This window comes from Lissotriton vulgaris, chromosome 4_1 (genome assembly GCF_964263255.1).
Source record: "Lissotriton vulgaris chromosome 4_1, aLisVul1.2, whole genome shotgun sequence".
Lineage (NCBI taxonomy): Eukaryota > Metazoa > Chordata > Amphibia > Caudata > Salamandridae > Lissotriton > Lissotriton vulgaris.
The window spans coordinates 4,055,759-4,074,040 of record NC_141691.1 but is presented as its reverse complement, the minus strand read 5'-3'; the positions used below and the strand labels follow the sequence as shown (position 1 = coordinate 4,074,040).

The window sequence follows — 18,282 nt, the reverse complement described above, 5'->3', positions numbered from 1 at the left end:
TCTAAGCCACAAGTTTGTAAATAGGCAAGTGTTCTCTTTGTTTGTGTCCCTTCTGTGCTTATAAGGGGTTAAAAGGCTCTCCAGTGTATCTTTAAAGCTCTGCAGGCAATGTCTCAGTTCAGCAGGGGTTAACCTGGTCTTCCCCTGCTCCTACACGGCGTAGTTTGAGGTTCCCCAGCTGTGTGTCACAGTTTGCGGCTCTCTGTGCACTTCCTAGCGCCTCTGTACGCTTCTGGCGTGTGACACGGGCCCGGCCTGCCAAAGCTCACGCTTCTTCTCGTGAGAAGCGTACGGCACAGCCGGGTTCTTGCGAGGAGTACGAGTCGTACTGCTGTGTGCGACTTGTACGGGAAGGAGCGCAGGCTACGGAGTGTACCAGGGGTGCCCAGGGGGCAAAGAGCGGTGTGAGCCTCACTGGAAGGGCAGCTCGTACCGCGGCTGGGCTCACACGCTGCGGGGCTCACGGGGGCTGCAGCTGGACAAAGGGCAGTGCAAGCCTCGCTGGAAGGGCGGCTCGTACCAAGTGCGCACACAGTACCTTAGAGACTCTGGAGAGGGTCGAGACAGCAATGCAGGGTTCGGCCCGAAGTCCCGCATTGTGGTGTCGTCCTTGGCTGATGCGAGAGACGGCTCGGGTCAGATCAGGAGGTCGGTGTTGCGGCGCAGGTCGGGTCTGTCTGGCAAAGCACCTCGGGTCCTGGAAAGAGGCTTGGATTTCTTCTTGGCTGGACGAGTCCTACATGGACAGTGAAACTCGCTTCTTCAGGCAGGTATCGTCGGATCTTTACAATTTGGCGGGTGCATACACACAGGCAGGCGCGGCCCACGACCCCGGAACAGATGGTACTGGGGTCTCCCAACAGGGGGACGGCACGGCCTGTAAAGTCTTTGGGTCGGCGAGCGGGGACAGCAGGACACGTGTCCAAGGGCGGGCTGCAGTCGCGGCTTAGGTCACCGGCCGCAAAGGAATTCCGGCGGGAGGGGGCGAGTGAGCGCTTCAGCGCATTCCAGTGGCAGGCAGGGGCAGAGGAGCAGGCGGCCTGACCCGGGGGCAGAGAGCGACTCCAAGGAGTGAGGCTCTCACGGGTAAAGGACAGGTGAGCCCCCGAGTGCCACAGCCCTTGGAGGGGGCGATGGAGGCGCAGACTCAACGCGGCTCGAAGTTCAAAACGCGTGAAGACACCATGAACCCACTGGTCCTGGGGTTCAGTTCAGGGGGCAAGCTCAGTCAAGCCCTTGGAGAAAGTTTCAAGCACAAGTCTACCAGTAAGTCTTTTCCTCTCCTTCCTCAGGAAGGCAATCAGCAGGCCAGTCCTTCCAGCGTCTTCTTCTCCTTTTAGTTGGGCATAGGTTCATTGTGGGAAACAGGATTCTGATTTAAAAGGAGCAGGGCCCCTACTTTTATACAGCATTTTCTTTCTTCTTGCAGGCCAGGGGGCCTCTGCATAACTTCTTTCAGTCTCTGAGCACTTTGTTGGGTGTACTCTGGTCTCTTCTTTCAGTGTGAGGGGCAGGCACATCAGACGCTCCACAGGAGGTGGAGCCAGCATTGTGTGGACAGGGGCAGCCAGGAGTACCTTGTTGACAGTGCTTCTCCCTTCCTGGGCCAGGTGTCGGGCTGAGTCATCAGTCGCTCCCCAGGGGGCGGAGCCACCATTGTGGTGGCAGAGCACAGCCCTATTCAGAGTCCAGGGGCACTCCCACCTCCCACCAAGGTGTAATCCTTGCATTCACCACCAGTCATCCCCCAGCCCTGTCACTCACATAACCCAGACAGTCAGATACACATCCCAGCAGAGGCGGGCTGAAATGGTTAGGCAAGCAAATGCTAGCTTTCTAAAAGTAGCATTTGCAAACCCAGAATATTAAAATTAACTTTACTAAAAGAAGTATTTTATTATTCTGAGTTCAGGCATACTAAACTTGACTTTCTACCATGTTCCCTGAGCCTGCTGGGATTATAGGGTATAATAATTCCAGCAGCCCATCTTGGCCTAGGAGAACAGGTAGCCTTACAATAGTGAAAAATGAATTTGGCTGTAATTCACTATTAGGACATGCCACATACATCAGGACATGTCCTACCTTACATTTACAATGCACTCTGCCCGTGGGCCTACCATAGGGGTGACTAATATGAAGCAAAGGGAAGGTTTAGAGTCTGGCAAGTGTGTGCACTTGCGCAGTCAGCATGACAGTACCAGACTGCACACAGGCTCTGCAATGGCAGACCCTAGACACATTTTCAAAGGCTGCTTCTGTGGGTGGCGCAACCAGCGCTGCAGCCCACTAGCAGTATTGGCATTTACAAGCTCTGGCACTCCTGGTGCACTTTACTGGGGACTGACAGAAATTCCAATGAACCAATCATGGAAATCAATCACAGTTACACTTACATTGGGAGAGCATATGGACTTTAGCACTGGACAGCAGTGGTAAAGTGCCCAGAGTCATTAAACCAACAAAAACAGGTCAGAGAGAATATTGGAGGAAGGCAAAAAGTTCAGGGATGACCCTGCCTAGAGGGCCAAGTCCAACACCTACATTGTCTTTTGCTGTGACTCACTTTGTTGCTGATGTAGTTGGTCATAATTAGCCCTGTCCTGTCCCGCAACTCCAACCCCCCATTTCTCAGGAATGACTGCGGATGCTCACTCCTGTAACGGATTGAACTCCTCCTGGGGCACTGGACTTTCATCTCCGGTCTGCAGTGCTACATTGAGCTTTGTTATGACGTTCTCCTTTATTTTACACTTAAAATCAAGCCAGCTGTTCTAATAGTCAGTCACTGTCATCTTGACTCCGGGAACGCAGTTCACCTTATTTACTATGGACTGTCATATGGTCTTTTTCCTCCTCATTGACACTTTGGAGCTGAAGAAGAGCTGGTGTTGGTGATCTATCGCTGGCGTGATTAAGATCAAATTCTCCTCCTGATTGAACTTGCATTTCCTCTTCCAATTCCTCTTCCCCTGGGACTCTAGCAGCTCATCTGGCTGGTTTTAGGGTTAAGGGAGTTGTTGTCCTGTGCTGTGCTCACTCCTGGCCGCTCCATTGCTGCTTTTAGGTAAGCGTAATGTAACTTTTTTTCCCCCGATACTCACACAAAAGGTTAGCGTCTATTTACTAGTTGCTAATTGACTGAACATCACTCTATCTACATTAGTGTGATTTTGTTTACAGACTGGATGTGCAAACATATCAACGTCAGTTTTTACAACCTCTAGCTCTTCCTAACGCCATATAGTGGAAAAACAACAGAGCCCTACGTCTTACAAATATACCCCAAAGTTCCTTTGCACCACTGCATCTTGATAGTCCTTTCCTTTCAGGTTGTTTCTCATACCCCAGGACAAACCTCCAGTGGCAAATGCTATCCACATAGCTGATAATCTTGTTCCCAACTGAGAACCCAGCATTACAAGGAGGCATTCAAGTATTCTGGTCAGATACCCACAATAGTACTTTGAGCCTATACTGTACCTGTATAACTTTATAGTGTTCTCTGATCCAAAATGTGCCAAACCTAAAAAACACCTCATTGTGTTTATGCATGCCCATCATTCTCACATGCTGAGCTTGTGCTTGTTTATTTTGGTTACCCATTCATAGCTCAAGAGAAAAGAAATGTGTGAAAGAAATGCTTTATTAACCAATATGAAATCAATGATGTTATATTTACATTTTACTTAGAGATCTACACACATGTTTCAATGTCCTTGTATTTCTCATGAAGACCATTGTTGATTAAAACACCCATAGCAGTGGCGATGCTGAAGAAGAGACAGCAGTCACATATGCCAAGAGGAGAAGCTCTGCTACAGGAAGAAAGACTTCACATTTACATTTACTATATTTCAAGAGATATATGAACATCTCACTTTATGTATTCTTGCTGCAGCTGGTCCTTTGCATCAAGTATTGCTTGGTGTTCATATCCGGCCTCCAAAGGATAATATAACACTTGGGAATGAAGATACAACCCAAGAGCCCCGCACTTGATGATAAGATGGCAAAGATCTCCACGGCCACCATGTACTTTCCATTGGTGCTGAGATACGCTGGGATAAAAGAGATCCAGACCGCCAGAAACACAAGCATACTGAAGGTGAGGAACTTGGCCTCATTGAAACTCTGAGGCAAATTACGAGCATAAAATGCAACCACAAAGCTGACAGAGGCCAACAAGCCCAGATATCCCAACATCAGATAGAAGAAGAGAACAGAGCCCTCGTCACACTGGATGATGGTGGTGTCCCCCATCTGTATCTTCACTGGGAATGGGGGGTCAAGCAGCAGCCAGACTGTGCAAATCAGGACTGGAGCAAAGGAACACATAAGGACCACCCCAACAGGCACTCTGGGCCCAAGCCACCTTTTAGGGTGACTGCTGGGATCTCGAGAATTGAAGGCTACTATCACAGTGATGGTCTTTGCCAGGACAGTAGAAATACTAATGGAAAAGATGATAATGAAAGAATTTTGTCTGAGCATACAGGTCACCTGCAAGGGATGCCCCATGAAGGCGAAGGAGGAGAGGAAACAAAGCAAGAGAGCAATTAGAAGCACATAACTGAGACCTCTGTTGTTTGCTTTGACAATTGGTGTTTCTTGGTATCTCCTGAAGACACAGAGAACAAAAAGGGTGATTAGGAATAGGAGGCTTGTCAAGCATGAAAAGATGACCCCCAAAGGCTCTTCAAGGGAGAGGAACTGCAGGGTTGTTAATTCACATTCTGTCCGTCCTTCGTTGGGCCAGTGGTCTTCAGGACAAGGCCAGCAATTTGCAGAATCTGGAAAGAAATATGTATCTTGGTTGGTGATGTTAATTTTGTGACACCTGAAATAATACTGAGTTTGAATTTAGCAACATTGGCTAGCTAACTAACCACACTGACAATAGTGATACCCTTAACCCCTTCAGTTAGTCGAATGGCCGGAAGCCTTCCAATGCAACAGTTGCTCATGTGCGTTGGAGGGCTACCGGCCATCCGATCATATGACACTGGTAATCCCTCTGGTGTGGGCACCAGAGGGATTTCCTTTTCCCTCTAACAGCCTCAGCAGCCGAGGATGGGCTTCCCCAGCTCCTGAGGCCGTATGTTTGGTTTCTGTGAATTGACGATCAGAAAACACGTTGCACTCTCGTCATTTCATAGAAATCGAAACTGAAGTGAGCTGATAGGCTCATTTCAGTTTCACTTTCTATGTGCTCAGGGGGATATCTCAGTCCCCAGTATGTAGAAAGTTACGAAAGCTATTGCTGGGAAGGGGTGAATCCTCCCTAGTGCATCCATCCACTTGCCACCAAGGAGGGTGGAGTAACCCCCTGGGCAAGCACCTTTGCTCCCCCAATTACTTCTGGCATAATCAGGCTTCCTGCCGCCCTGGGGGCGGATGGGTTCAGTAGCCCCCTATCTGCCCCTCAGGGAGGCAGAACGCACCTTCGACACCAGGGATCTTTAAAACAATTGATTTAGGGGTGGGGGCTACACAGGATGGGCATGCAAATGCCCCCACAGCCTAGCCAAATTCCAGTCTTTATGGTGCAGTAGCCCCCAATCTGCCCCCCGGGGGGTAGAAAGCCCAATAGAAGCCATGGATTTGTTTCAAATTTGATTTAGGGGTGGAGCTGTCCAAGATGGGCATATAATGTCTCCACCCCTAGCAAAGTCCCAGTCTTTCTACCACCCTGGGGGCAGTGGCCCCCAATCTGCCCTCTGGCGGGGCAGAGAGCCCAATAGAAGGTGGGATTTTTTTTTACATTTGATTGAAGGGTAAGGGCTGTCCAGAATGAGCCTTCCAATGTCCCCCTTGTCTTTTTACTACCCTGGGAGGGGGATATGGGGCAGTAGCCCCCGATCTGCCCCACTGCAGGGCAAAATGTTCACTGGATGCCAGGGATTGTTTGTCCTATTTAATTTAGGGGTGGGGGCTGCCCGAGATATGCATGCCAATGCCCCTACCCCCTGCAAAATGCCACAGTCTTTCTGCCCCCTGGGAAGCAGACCAGGGCAATAGGCCCTTTGTTGCCCATGTGGGGGGCAAAAAGCTCACTTGGCACCAGGGATATATTTATGGGCATGCCAGTGAGAAGCCCCATAGGCAAGGGTAGCTCCCATTTTTTAGCCAAACATTTTGGCTGTTTCAGTGATATTTTTATTTTCATCTGCACATAAGCAAGGGCAGAAAACCACTAGAAACCGGGGAAAGTTTGTGTACATGTAAACTGGAGTTTGGCTGCCTGTCTACATGTACTGACTGTTTGTATCATTTTACTCAGGAGACCAAGGGGAACGCTTGTGGTAGGACAAGTGTGCCGGCACAGTGATCCCACCCAAACATGTGTGAGAAAAGTGGTTTTTCCAGCTAAATTTGAGGTTTGTAGGGGCTTCTGTGTGGGAAAACCTTGGGGGATCCATGTAAGCAATACCCCCTGGACCCCCAGAGTGTCTAGTTTTCAAAAAGGTGTGGGTTTGGTAGGTTTCCCCTGATTACCGCCGAGCCTGAAGCCGAAAACCCAGGTGCACCCCTTGCAAATCCAGGTTGTTTTGTGATAGGTAAACTTGATCTCTCCCCAATACATTTTGGGCCCTTGCCTGTCAAAGGTTCTTCGCTTGTGTGAGGTACAATTTTTATTGGGAGACCTGTGGGAATGTGGGGCAGGTGAAAGTTCATAGATCCATGCAGATTCCTGAACATCCCATTACTGAAATGTAAGGAAAATGTTTTTTGTGTGAAAGTTTGAGGTTTGCAATGGATTCTAAGTAACAGTCCCTGGTTAGAGCCTCACAAGTCAATCCATCCTGGGTTTCTCCGGGTGTCTAGTTTTTAAAAATGTATGGGTTTGCTGGGTTTCCCTAGGCAGAGAGAGGTTTACAGGGGAATATTAGAAACTCTAGTGAAAGGAATTTCCAATAATGGACTAGCCAAGCTGAAAAAATTTATTTTACTGATCCAAATCTGTAATACGGTGCCTAGAGTGGTAAAAGGCTTTTGTTATTTTTCAGCTTTGCATGAATGACACGAGCTAATCTTATGCTTAATACCTTTGCTTGGAAAAAGGCAAACTACTTTGTCATTTTCTAGCAGAGCCCGGATAGCGCTGTGCTAATCTTATATCTACAAACATTTCTAGAAAAACTAAGATTCGAGGTGACCAAATTCACAGTGCGTCTGGTGTTGTAGCGTGCTCTATATAGGAGCTATGTAGGAGCTGCTGTCCAAACTTGGTAACTCCTTAGAGTTCATGGCTTCTGTTTTTCACATAATTTAAGCGGCACTTTAAGCCTGACAGGTATACTGTGGTCTGCTTTTCCATTGGATTGCTAATACTTATGGCACTTTTTCGAAAAATCTCCACAAACAGTTCCAAAAAGGTGCTCTTTTTTTGGTTAGCTTCTTCTTCAAAAGTGTTGAAGCTATCTGTCAAGAGGTGGCCAAGAAAATGGGGGGTGGGGGGTGTCAGCCAATGCTAAATCCCCATGCAATTTCCATTTAGATTTTTGAACAGCACAAACATGTGCTTTTTGTAATTTGATGTGCTTCCGTTCAGTAGTATTTGAGATATATTTGTATTACTGGGCAATTGAGTTTGAGGGACTTAAAAAAATAAAGCATTCTGATTGGCCTATGGAGCTTTTTTACCATCAGGCCGCCTTGCGCTTGTGCAGTTAGTGCTTTGATTGGCTGGACACAATATGGAAGTAAATGTTGCAGGAGCTATTATAGGACTCCGAGGATTGAGTGCAAGCCATCCTTTTCTAAGTGTTATAAACGGGTGCCGTATGGTACAAAATTTAAGCATGAGTCTGTCTTTCCAGAATATAAACTCAAGACCTCCGCAGACTGGGACCCCACAACTAGGCGACCTACCTTCTCCTAGCACTTTCTGTGACTGGATCAAATCACAAAAGTTCTGAGATACGCGTCTGAAAGTGCAAGAAATTGCGCTAAAATCTATATTCACTATTTAAACTAATTATTAAGAGTGGGTGACTTGTAGTATGGGCCATTTCCAGAGGGAGATTAAGTAGATATTTTTATTATGATTAAAAGTGTGTTTATCTTTCCCTATGTGTACCAATATTTCAATTTTTTCCGTTAAAAGAGAAACTGCTTACTTTTTTGGAAAACACAAATACACATTTCCAAAGATTCACTGCTCTATTTAATGTGATTTTATCCTCATATTCTACTGTACTCACAAACATGTGCTGCATTGTCCCTTCCTGCACATAAATATTCCTTTAGAAAATGACGATCTGCAAGTTTTATGTGTGCTGCACAAAAAAGCAAGCATGGAAGTTACAAATCACCATTCTGGATTGTTTATCTGCAGGAAGAGACCCCTTCCTGCATAGAAACCTGTTCTCAGGCCAGGTCGCTCCCCCACTGCTCCAGCGCTCCCTGCTAGTGCTGTACCCTCTGCCTGCTGCCCCTCGCCGCTGCTGGAAGTTCGTGGCCCTCCTTCACCCACAGGCTCCCACCTGCGCCTCATCCCTGGTGGCCCAGTGGTGGTGGTAAGTATTTAGTATGACCTTTTTCTTCCGTCTGTTTTCTTCCTCCTTAATTTCCTTTTGTATCTTGCCACCTGCTTTTCTGCCTGTACTGTATCTGTATTCTGCCTTTAGTCTTTGCTTTGTGTTTCTCTTTGCCTTGTTTTTCTCACTGCTTGTTGTTTTCTAGTGCCCGTCTTTTCTCCCCCCTCCCGCCCGCCGCATTCCTTTCCCACCGCTGCGTCCCCTGCGGCCCAGCCCCCATCCTCTCCCATTCGCCTCCCGCTACCCGCCTCACAGCTGCTCCTCCCACCCTCCACCCTTCTTAATGCAGGCCGCTGTGCGGCTGTGCAGCGGACACGCACAGCGGGCGCGCTGCTGGCGCGCCGGAGGTGTGCCAGATGCAAGCCTGTCTGCGTCCGTCCGCTCCTGGACCACGCCCAGTGCCAGAACTCTTGGCCCCTGTGCACCCACCGCACCGGACCCAAACTCAGCTACGACGCCGACTCACTCCGCGCTACCAACACCAGCCGAGACAAACAATGCATCCAAGCCGCCCCAAAACGCACCCACAGACCCTTCTCCTGCTGCAAATGCAGCTTCACCTGCAAAAGAACCACCAAACCATCAAGGACCAGACCCAACCACCTCAGCTGAGTACTCCTCAACACCGGCTCCGCACGCAAACACGCCGTCGAACTCTGGGACCTACTCGACAACACCACCCCGGACATAGCCTTCCTGACTGAGACGTGGTGGAATGACTCCTCTGCTCCAGACATCGCCATCGCCATCCCAGATGACTACAAGATCACCCACAGCGCATCGGAGGAGGAATTGCCATTGTCCACAAATCCACCCTCAAGGTCACCACCCACGTAGACGACACCCTCAAAACTGCCAAACACCTGCACTTCCAGAGCCACACCGACCCCAACACCACCCTCAGAGGGACGCTCGTCTACAGTCCCCCCCGGACCCTGGGCCTATTTCAGCAACTCCATCGCAAACCGCGCAGCACCCACGCTCTCACCTCCACAGACTACATACTCCTTGGGGATCTGAACTTCCACCTCGAGAACAACAACAACGCCAACTCAGCCACACTGATTGACAACCTCTCCAACCTAGGCCTCAAACATCTCGTCACCACACCCACCCACGCCGCCGGCCACATGCTGGACGCCGTCTTCACCACAAGCAAACACGTCTCCTTCAACCACACCACCAAACCCCACTGGACAGACCACCGCTGCATTCACTTAACCTTCAAAAAACCTGCCACGCACCAGTGCACGCTTGCCGCTGCTAGAGCAAAATTACCAAAGACCAGATGACCACCATTCTCTCCCTGAACCAACCCATTGAGCCCACCAACCTGGACGCCACAGCCTGCAACCTCAGACAGTGGATCGAAGACTGTGCCAACACCCTTGCCCCACTGAAGAAACCCCCCAACAACCATCCCAGCAAGAGAGCCTCCTGGTTTACCGACGAGCTCCTGGCCTCCAAGCGCGCATGCCGGAAACTGGAGAAGAGATGGCTCCACTCCCGCACACCAGACAACCATGCAGCCCACAAGGGTGCCACCCGCAGACACCATCACCTCATCAGATCAGCCAAGAGGTCCTCCTTCAAAGACCGACTGGACAACAATGCACACGACAGCAAAGAGCTCTTCATCATCGTAAAAGAACTCTCCAGCCCCAGCGCCAATGCCAAATACATCCCGCCCTCACAGGAACTGTGCGACTCCCTCGCCAACTTTTTCCACCGCAAGATCGCTGACATCCACGACAGCTTCAACGCCATGACTGACCCAACCGCACCAGACCCCACCCCTCCTGCGAACACCATCAGCATCAACCTCCTGACCTCCTGGTCCAACGTCTGTGATGACGAGACACGCAAGTTCATGAACTCCATCCACTCAGGATCTCCGACGGACCCGTGCCCACACCACATATTCAACAAGGCAGGCGCAGCCATCGCACCCCAACTACGGAAGGTCATCAACATTTCCTTCGAAACCGCGACATTCCCGGAAAGCTGGAATCACGCCGAAATCACCGCCTTCCTCAAGAAGCCGAAGGCGGACCCCAAAGACTCCAAAAACATTCGGCCCATCTCCCTGCTCCCTTTCCCGGCAAAGGTCATCGAGAAAATCGTGAACATGCAGCTGACCCGCCACCTACAAGACAACAACATCCTGGACCCATCCCACTCTGGATTCAGATGAAATCACAGCACCGTGACAGGCCTTATCGCCGCCACAGATGACATCAGGCGCCAGTTAGACAACAGCGAAACATCAGCCCTCATCCTTCTGGACCTATCTGCCGCCTTCGACACGGTCTGCCATCGCACACTAAAGACTCGCCTCCATGAAGCCAGTATCCAAGAGAAGGCCCTCGACTGGACCACGCCCTTCCTCTCTGGCAGATCCCAGAGCGTTCGCCTCCAGCCTTTCCGATCCGAAGCCACCAACATCATCTCCAGCTTGCCCCAGGGCTCCTCCCTCAGCCGGACGATGTTCAACATCTAAATGGCCCCCCTCGCACAAGTGTCCCGCCACCAAAGCCTCAACATCATCTCATACGCCGACGATACTGAGCTCATCCTCTCCCTCACCAAGGACCCTTGCACCGCCAAAACCAACATCTACGATGGAATGAAGGCCATCGCTGACTGGATGAGGAGCAGCCATCTGAAACTGAACTTGTACAAGACAGAGGTAGTCATCCTCGGGCTCAGCCCCTCAGCCTGGGACGACTCCTGGTGGCCTACCACTCTGGAAACAGCACCAACACCCACCGACCACGCACGCAACCTGGGATTCATCCTCGACTCCACCCTCTCCAGGTCCAAACAGGTCAACGCCGTCTCCTCCTTGTTGGACAGGCCACATGAAGGGCCGCTCTCCCCCGGCTCAACCGGGCCCGAGCCCAGCCACGCAAGAGACTACACACCCCCACTGCACGTCCTCCGTCCCCTCAGGGACCCCTGCCCTCGAACATGTTAACCTCGTGGGTCCGATCCTCTGCCGGCCCACGCGCCCAGCCCGGGCCGCCATCTTGGACACTTCACCACGAGGCCGCCTGGCCCCCGATCGACCTCAACCCTGGGCCTAGCCGGCCTCAGACATTCCGGCACCACCCTCCACCCAGGAGGTGAGCGGGCTACTTGGCAAGTCAATGGGAGAAAGAGGTGCCGATGGCTCTCCCCCGCCCAGTGCCGCTCGCCCATCGCCTCCCCGGGCGCTGGCTCCACCCCCCTGCTGGGTGTCTGGACTCCCTCATCCCGGACCTCCCGACCTCCAAGTGCGAGGGTCCGGACATCAAAGCACACCAGCCCTATAACTGGGGCAGCTCCAGAGCAGGAAGGCAGTTGTATCTTGGAGTCGAGAGACGTAAAGAGGAACTCATCCTGGACGGACTACTGGCGCTGCCGTAGCTCTGTCTTGTGCACCATCGTCCTGCCTGTTGGCGCTGCCACAGCCGTCGTAACCTTCATCTTCGTCGTCACCGGGACCTGCAGGCTCCGCCGCGGACCGTCGTCCTTTCTTCATCCATCTCGGGACCTGCTTGGCTCCTCCACGGCCCGATCATCTACCACGCCGAGCTCGAGGATTGAGAGCTATTTTGAACTTACTGGTAACTAAGACTGTCCCGCTACCCTTTTCCTCAGCCCAAGATCAGAACCGAGGGGACCCCTGAGTCCAGACCTCCTTGTATCATACTATCGTAACCTAAGAATTGCATATAAAGTCTCGTTAACCTTCAACCTTGTGTGGTGTCCGTCTGTGGGGGGGAAGTTACCTTTCTGTACAGTCGTTGGAGACGGCTCTCCCTGGAGACCTCTCCCCGTAATCTCGGCCGACCCTCCCGGTCCGTCTAACATTGGTGGCCAGCGGCGCGATCCGAATCACCGCATAACGTACAGAGAGTAGCTCACCCCACAACGAACCACAATGACAACTAAAGAAAGCGGATCAACTGAGAAGTTCCAAATGGAAAAACTAGAGGAGTACAGCCATCGTGAACTGAAGCAGTTCTGCATCGAACTAGGTATCGCTACCACCGGACTAAGCACCAAGGACGATTTTAAGCATGCCCTAGAATCTTGGGCAGAGACCGGGGATGTCGAAGCCCCCGAGCAAAGCACCGCGAAAAATACCAACACGGCCCCGGAAGGGCCAAGAACCAGTCTCTCGCAGGACGAGATCCAAGAAAGAGAAAAAACCCGACTACACGAACTAGAAATGGCCCGACTCAAGATGGACGTAGAACTCAAGTTGGCCGAACAAAAAATAAACTTAGAGCACCTGCGTCTCCGAGAAGAAAGAGAGGAGAAACAGAGGCAAAGGGAGCTCGAGGAAAAGAAACTGGCGTACGAGCACGAACGGAATCTAGCCGAGATCAACCTGCGCAAGCAAAATAAAGAGTTAGGGGTGCCCGACAGACCGCACACCCCAGGGACCACGGAGAAAAAAGTACACATCCCCAAGGATGTTGTCCGAGAATATTTTCGAGAAGACGACATCCAGCAATGGTTTAAGGCCTACGAAATCGCGATGACTGCGCACCGGATCGATAGAAACGATTGGGGAGCCGGCCTATGGGGCAAATTCCTCAATGAGGGTCGCGATACCCTGTTACAGCTCCCAGACCACCAGATGACCTCCTACGACCATATGAAAGCGGCCCTCCTCACCCGCTATGGCCTCACGCCCGAAATGTACCGTCAGAGGTTCAGAGACTGCACACGCATCCCGGGTACAACTTGGGTGGACTATGTAACGTACTTTAGCCGAGCCTTCGAAGGCTGGATCAGAGGGAACAACGTCACGACCTACGAGCAGCTGTTCAATCTGATGGTATGGGAGCACCTGTCCAACAATTGCTTCATTGAACTACGCCAACACCTCCTCGACAGCAAGTTAACGGATCCCCGGCAGCTCGCAGCCGAAGCTGACCGGTGGGAGATCACCAGAGTGGGCCGGAATGGATCCTACGAGCAGAACAGGAACAACAATGGTCACCACCGACCCAGAGGAGGAGGAGGGGGCCAAGGACGAGGAAGAGACAACACTCCGGCCGCCCCCGCTACCAGCACCACCCCCCCGGCCAACCGGGGCAGCACCCCGGCGCGACCGGGATATAGAGCCAATGTTACATGTCACCGATGCCAACGAGTCGGCCACTATGCGAACGACCCAAACTGCCCGCAGTATCAGAGTCCGAAACCCCGCCATGTGGCCGCCGCGGCACTAGGGGAAGAACAGATCCCCGAGGAGCAAGAAACAGACGAGCCAGAGTATCAAGAGTGGGAGCCAGCCGCCATGACTCTCGCGTACTTAGGGGGAAGAGACATGGTCCCGCGGGTCCCCCTACCCGCTAACACCCAGAAGTACAGCCAGTGGGTGAGCATCAATGGACAACGGGCCGAAGCCCTTCGGGACACCGGGGCCAGTGTGACAGCCGTCCGCTGTCATCTGGTGACCCCAGAACAATATCTACCGAACATTCTCTGCCCTGTGCGATCAGCCGACAACTCAGAGAGTCTGTGTCGGATGGCCTGCGTCCCCTTTGAGTGGGGAGGGGTCTCCGGCATGTTGAAAGTGACGGTCCGAGACGACGCCCCCGTGGACTGCCTCCTCGGAAATGACCTGGAAAGCTCCCCGTGGGCAGCCGTGGAGCGAAAAGAACACTTGGGGATGTTGGGCATCCCGGACTGGGCATGCGTCACCACCCGGTCCATGGCCGCCCGTGCCAACCATCACCCAGAAGAACCAGAATGGCCGGCGCCACCGCCTCCGGTCGCCCCAGCCGAGACCACCGACCATGACATCCCCCTCGAACTTGCTCAACCCTCCGACCTCGCCAACCTTGACCAGTGGGCTCAAGAAGGGGGACCCACACAAGAACAATTTCGTCAGGAACAGAAGACCTGTCCCTCCCTCGAGGGACTCCGACAACAAGCGCTCGCCCAAAGCGCCGGGGATACCTCCGGAACGCATTGGGTCTACTGGGACAATGACCTGTTGTACAGCGAGCAACGAATCGCCGAGCTGGGGGCCAACCGAGTACTAGTAGTACCCCTCCGCTTCAGAGACCTAGCAAAAGCCAACCTAGAGGCCAGTCAAGAGGACATGAAGAAATGGTATGACCAAAACGCCTCATCAATTGAATTCGAGCCGGGGCAACAGGTATGGGTAATGTCCCCCACAGAGCCATGCGCTCTCCAAGACAAATGGACGGGACCCTTCAAAGTAATCGAGCGCAAGGGTCCTGCCACCTATCTGATCGATATGGAATCCTCCCGGAATCCGCTCCGAGTCCTCCACACCAACCGGCTGAAGCCCCACTTTGCACGAACAGAACTCAGTCTACTGATGGCCACAGACAATGGGGTTGAAGACGACTCCGAGCCTCTCCCTGACCTCTTGCGGGCCCAAGAGCAAGACGGCTCCGTGGATGGGGTCAGACTCTCGGAGACCCTCACCCGAGAACAACGCCAAGAGTGCCAAGCCCTCCTGTCACAGTTCGCCAGTCTGTTCTCCCTCACCCCAGGTGTCACTTCCTGGTGTGTGCACGATGTGGACACCGGAGACAGCCCTCCTATCCGCCACCGGGCCTACCGCGTACCTGATCGGGTACGGGCCTGCATCCAGGCGGAAGTAGCTAAGATGCTCACGCTCGGGGTCATCGAGCCCTCGGACAGTCCATGGGCCAGCCCGGTCGTACTGGTCCCCAAAGCAGCCGCCCCCGGAACCACACCAGAACTCCGGTTCTGCGTCGACTACCGGGGCCTGAATGCAGTCACCAGGACGGACGCACATCCCATCCCCCGGGCAGATGAACTGGTCGACCGAATGGGAGCTGCCCGCTACCTCAGCATCTTCGACCTGACAGCAGGTTATTGGCAGATCGGCCTCACACCCCGAGCACAAGAACGTTCTGCCTTTTCCACCCCCGATGGCCACTATCATTTTACGGTCATGCCCTTCGGCATGAAAAATGCACCAGCAACTTTCCAACGGCTCGTCAACCAGGTCCTGGCGGGGCTCGAAGAGTTCAGCGCCGCCTACCTGGACGACATCGCTGTGTACAGCCACCATTGGACCGAGCACCTCCACCACCTCCGAGCAGTACTGCAAGCCCTTCAGCGAGCTGGCCTTACGATCAAGGCCAGCAAATGCCAAATCGGACAAGGGTCTGTGACCTACCTCGGACACCAGGTGGGAAGCGGCCTAGTGGCCCCTCTACAGCTGAAAATTGCCGCCATCCAGAACTGGCAGCCCCCTATCACACAAACCGAGGTGCGAGCCTTCCTGGGCCTCACGGGCTACTACCGAAGGTTCGTGAAAGACTATGGTACAATAGTGGGGCCTCTCACCGAGCTCACATCGAAGAATTCGCCCAAGAAGGTGAACTGGACCCCAGAGTGTCAAGCGGCCTTTGAACAACTGAAGGCCGCCATGTGTTCCGCTCCTGTGCTCCAGGCCCCAGACTACAGCCGGGAGTTCGTCGTCCAGACGGACGCCTCTGACCAGGGCATTGGGGCAGTGCTGTCTCAAGTGAACAGCGAAGGCCTTGATCAACCGGTGGCCTTCATCAGTCGGAGGCTCCTACCACGAGAGCAACGCTGGAGCACCATCGAGAGGGAAGCCTTCGCTGTGGTATGGGCCCTCAAGAAACTCCGGCCCTACCTTTTTGGTACCCACTTTCGGGTGCAAACTGACCACCGACCCCTGCAGTGGTTGATGCATATGCGGGGGGAAAACCCAAAATTGCTACGCTGGTCCATCTCTTTGCAAGGTATGGACTTCACCGTCGAACACCGGCCTGGGTCAGACCACGCCAACGCAGATGGCCTGTCCCGGTTTTTCCGCCTCGACGAGGAGAGTCCCCAAGAGGATGGGTAACTCTCCCCGCCTTCAGCTGGGGGGGACGCATGTTGGACAGGCCACATGAAGGGCCGCTCTCCCCCGGCTCAACCGGGCCCGAGCCCAGCCACGCAAGAGACTACACACCCCCACTGCACGTCCTCCGTCCCCTCAGGGACCCCTGCCCTCGAACATGTTAACCTCGTGGGTCCGATCCTCTGCCGGCCCACGCGCCCAGCCCGGGCCGCCATCTTGGACACTTCACCACGAGGCCGCCTGGCCCCCGATCGACCTCAACCCTGGGCCTAGCCGGCCTCAGACATTCCGGCACCACCCTCCACCCAGGAGGTGAGCGGGCTACTTGGCAAGTCAATGGGAGAAAGAGGTGCCGATGGCTCTCCCCCGCCCAGTGCCGCTCGCCCATCGCCTCCCCGGGCGCTGGCTCCACCCCCCTGCTGGGTGTCTGGACTCCCTCATCCCGGACCTCCCGACCTCCAAGTGCGAGGGTCCGGACATCAAAGCACACCAGCCCTATAACTGGGGCAGCTCCAGAGCAGGAAGGCAGTTGTATCTTGGAGTCGAGAGACGTAAAGAGGAACTCATCCTGGACGGACTACTGGCGCTGCCGTAGCTCTGTCTTGTGCACCATCGTCCTGCCTGTTGGCGCTGCCACAGCCGTCGTAACCTTCATCTTCGTCGTCACCGGGACCTGCAGGCTCCGCCGCGGACCGTCGTCCTTTCTTCATCCATCTCGGGACCTGCTTGGCTCCTCCACGGCCCGATCATCTACCACGCCGAGCTCGAGGATTGAGAGCTATTTTGAACTTACTGGTAACTAAGACTGTCCCGCTACCCTTTTCCTCAGCCCAAGATCAGAACCGAGGGGACCCCTGAGTCCAGACCTCCTTGTATCATACTATCGTAACCTAAGAATTGCATATAAAGTCTCGTTAACCTTCAACCTTGTGTGGTGTCCGTCTGTGGGGGGGAAGTTACCTTTCTGTACAGTCGTTGGAGACGGCTCTCCCTGGAGACCTCTCCCCGTAATCTCGGCCGACCCTCCCGGTCCGTCTAACACTCCTCCTGCTACAACACCCTCCACACCCTTCGCAGGATCTACAAATGGATCCCGGCTGAAACAAGAACGGTGACACAGGCCCTCGTCAGCAGCAGGCTGGACTACAACAACGCACTCTACGCCGGAATCCCAGCTAAACACCTACAACGACTCCAGCGCATCCAAAGTGCCTCCGCCCGACTGATCGTCAACGCACCCCGCCGCTGCCACATCAACCCCCGCCTGAGGAACCTACATTGGCTCCCCGTTGACAAGAGGATTACCTTCAAACTCCTCACCCACACACACAAAGCGCTCCACAACGCCGGACCAGCTTACCTGAATAGCAGACTCAACTTCCACACCCCCACCCGCCAGCTTCGCTCCGCCAGCCTTGCCCTTGCCACCATCCCTTGCATCCAACGAACTACCTCCGGTGGCAGATCATTCTCCTACCTCGCCGCCAAGACCCGGAACACCCTTCCTACCCACCTACGTCAGACTGAAGACCTACTCGCCTACTGAAAACTCCTCAAGACCTGGCTCTTCGAACAGTAGCGTCACGCCCCCCTCCCCCTCAGCGCCTTGAGACCCTCACGGGTAAGTAGCATGCTTTACAAATCCCCTGATTTATTGATTGATTGATTCCCTCAACACAGGCACCCTTGCACTTTGGTGCGAGTGTGCCCGCATTGGCGCTAGGCAGCTACATTTTGCACCAGCAGAGCGAGAAATGCAATGGTGCACTGTATTTTTGTAAATGCGGTGCATCCCTGCATTTATAAGTGGTGGAACACAGCCTTAGCAAATTTGGTACCAACCCACACGCTGCCACTTTC

At 53.4% G+C, this 18,282-nt stretch overlaps 1 protein-coding gene across 1 annotated transcript in view; it reads right to left on the bottom strand.

Annotated features, from left to right (window-relative positions):
- Positions 1-3,882: 3,882 nt before the first annotated feature.
- The window catches only part of LOC147718189 (vomeronasal type-2 receptor 26-like), an 84,384-nt gene continuing 69,984 nt past the window's right edge, over positions 3,883-18,282 (bottom strand). Inside the window, exon 4 of the mRNA XM_086966634.1 lies at positions 3,883-4,793. Coding sequence (XP_086822760.1) covers positions 3,883-4,793 — 911 coding nt within the window. The remainder of the gene's footprint in view (positions 4,794-18,282) is intronic.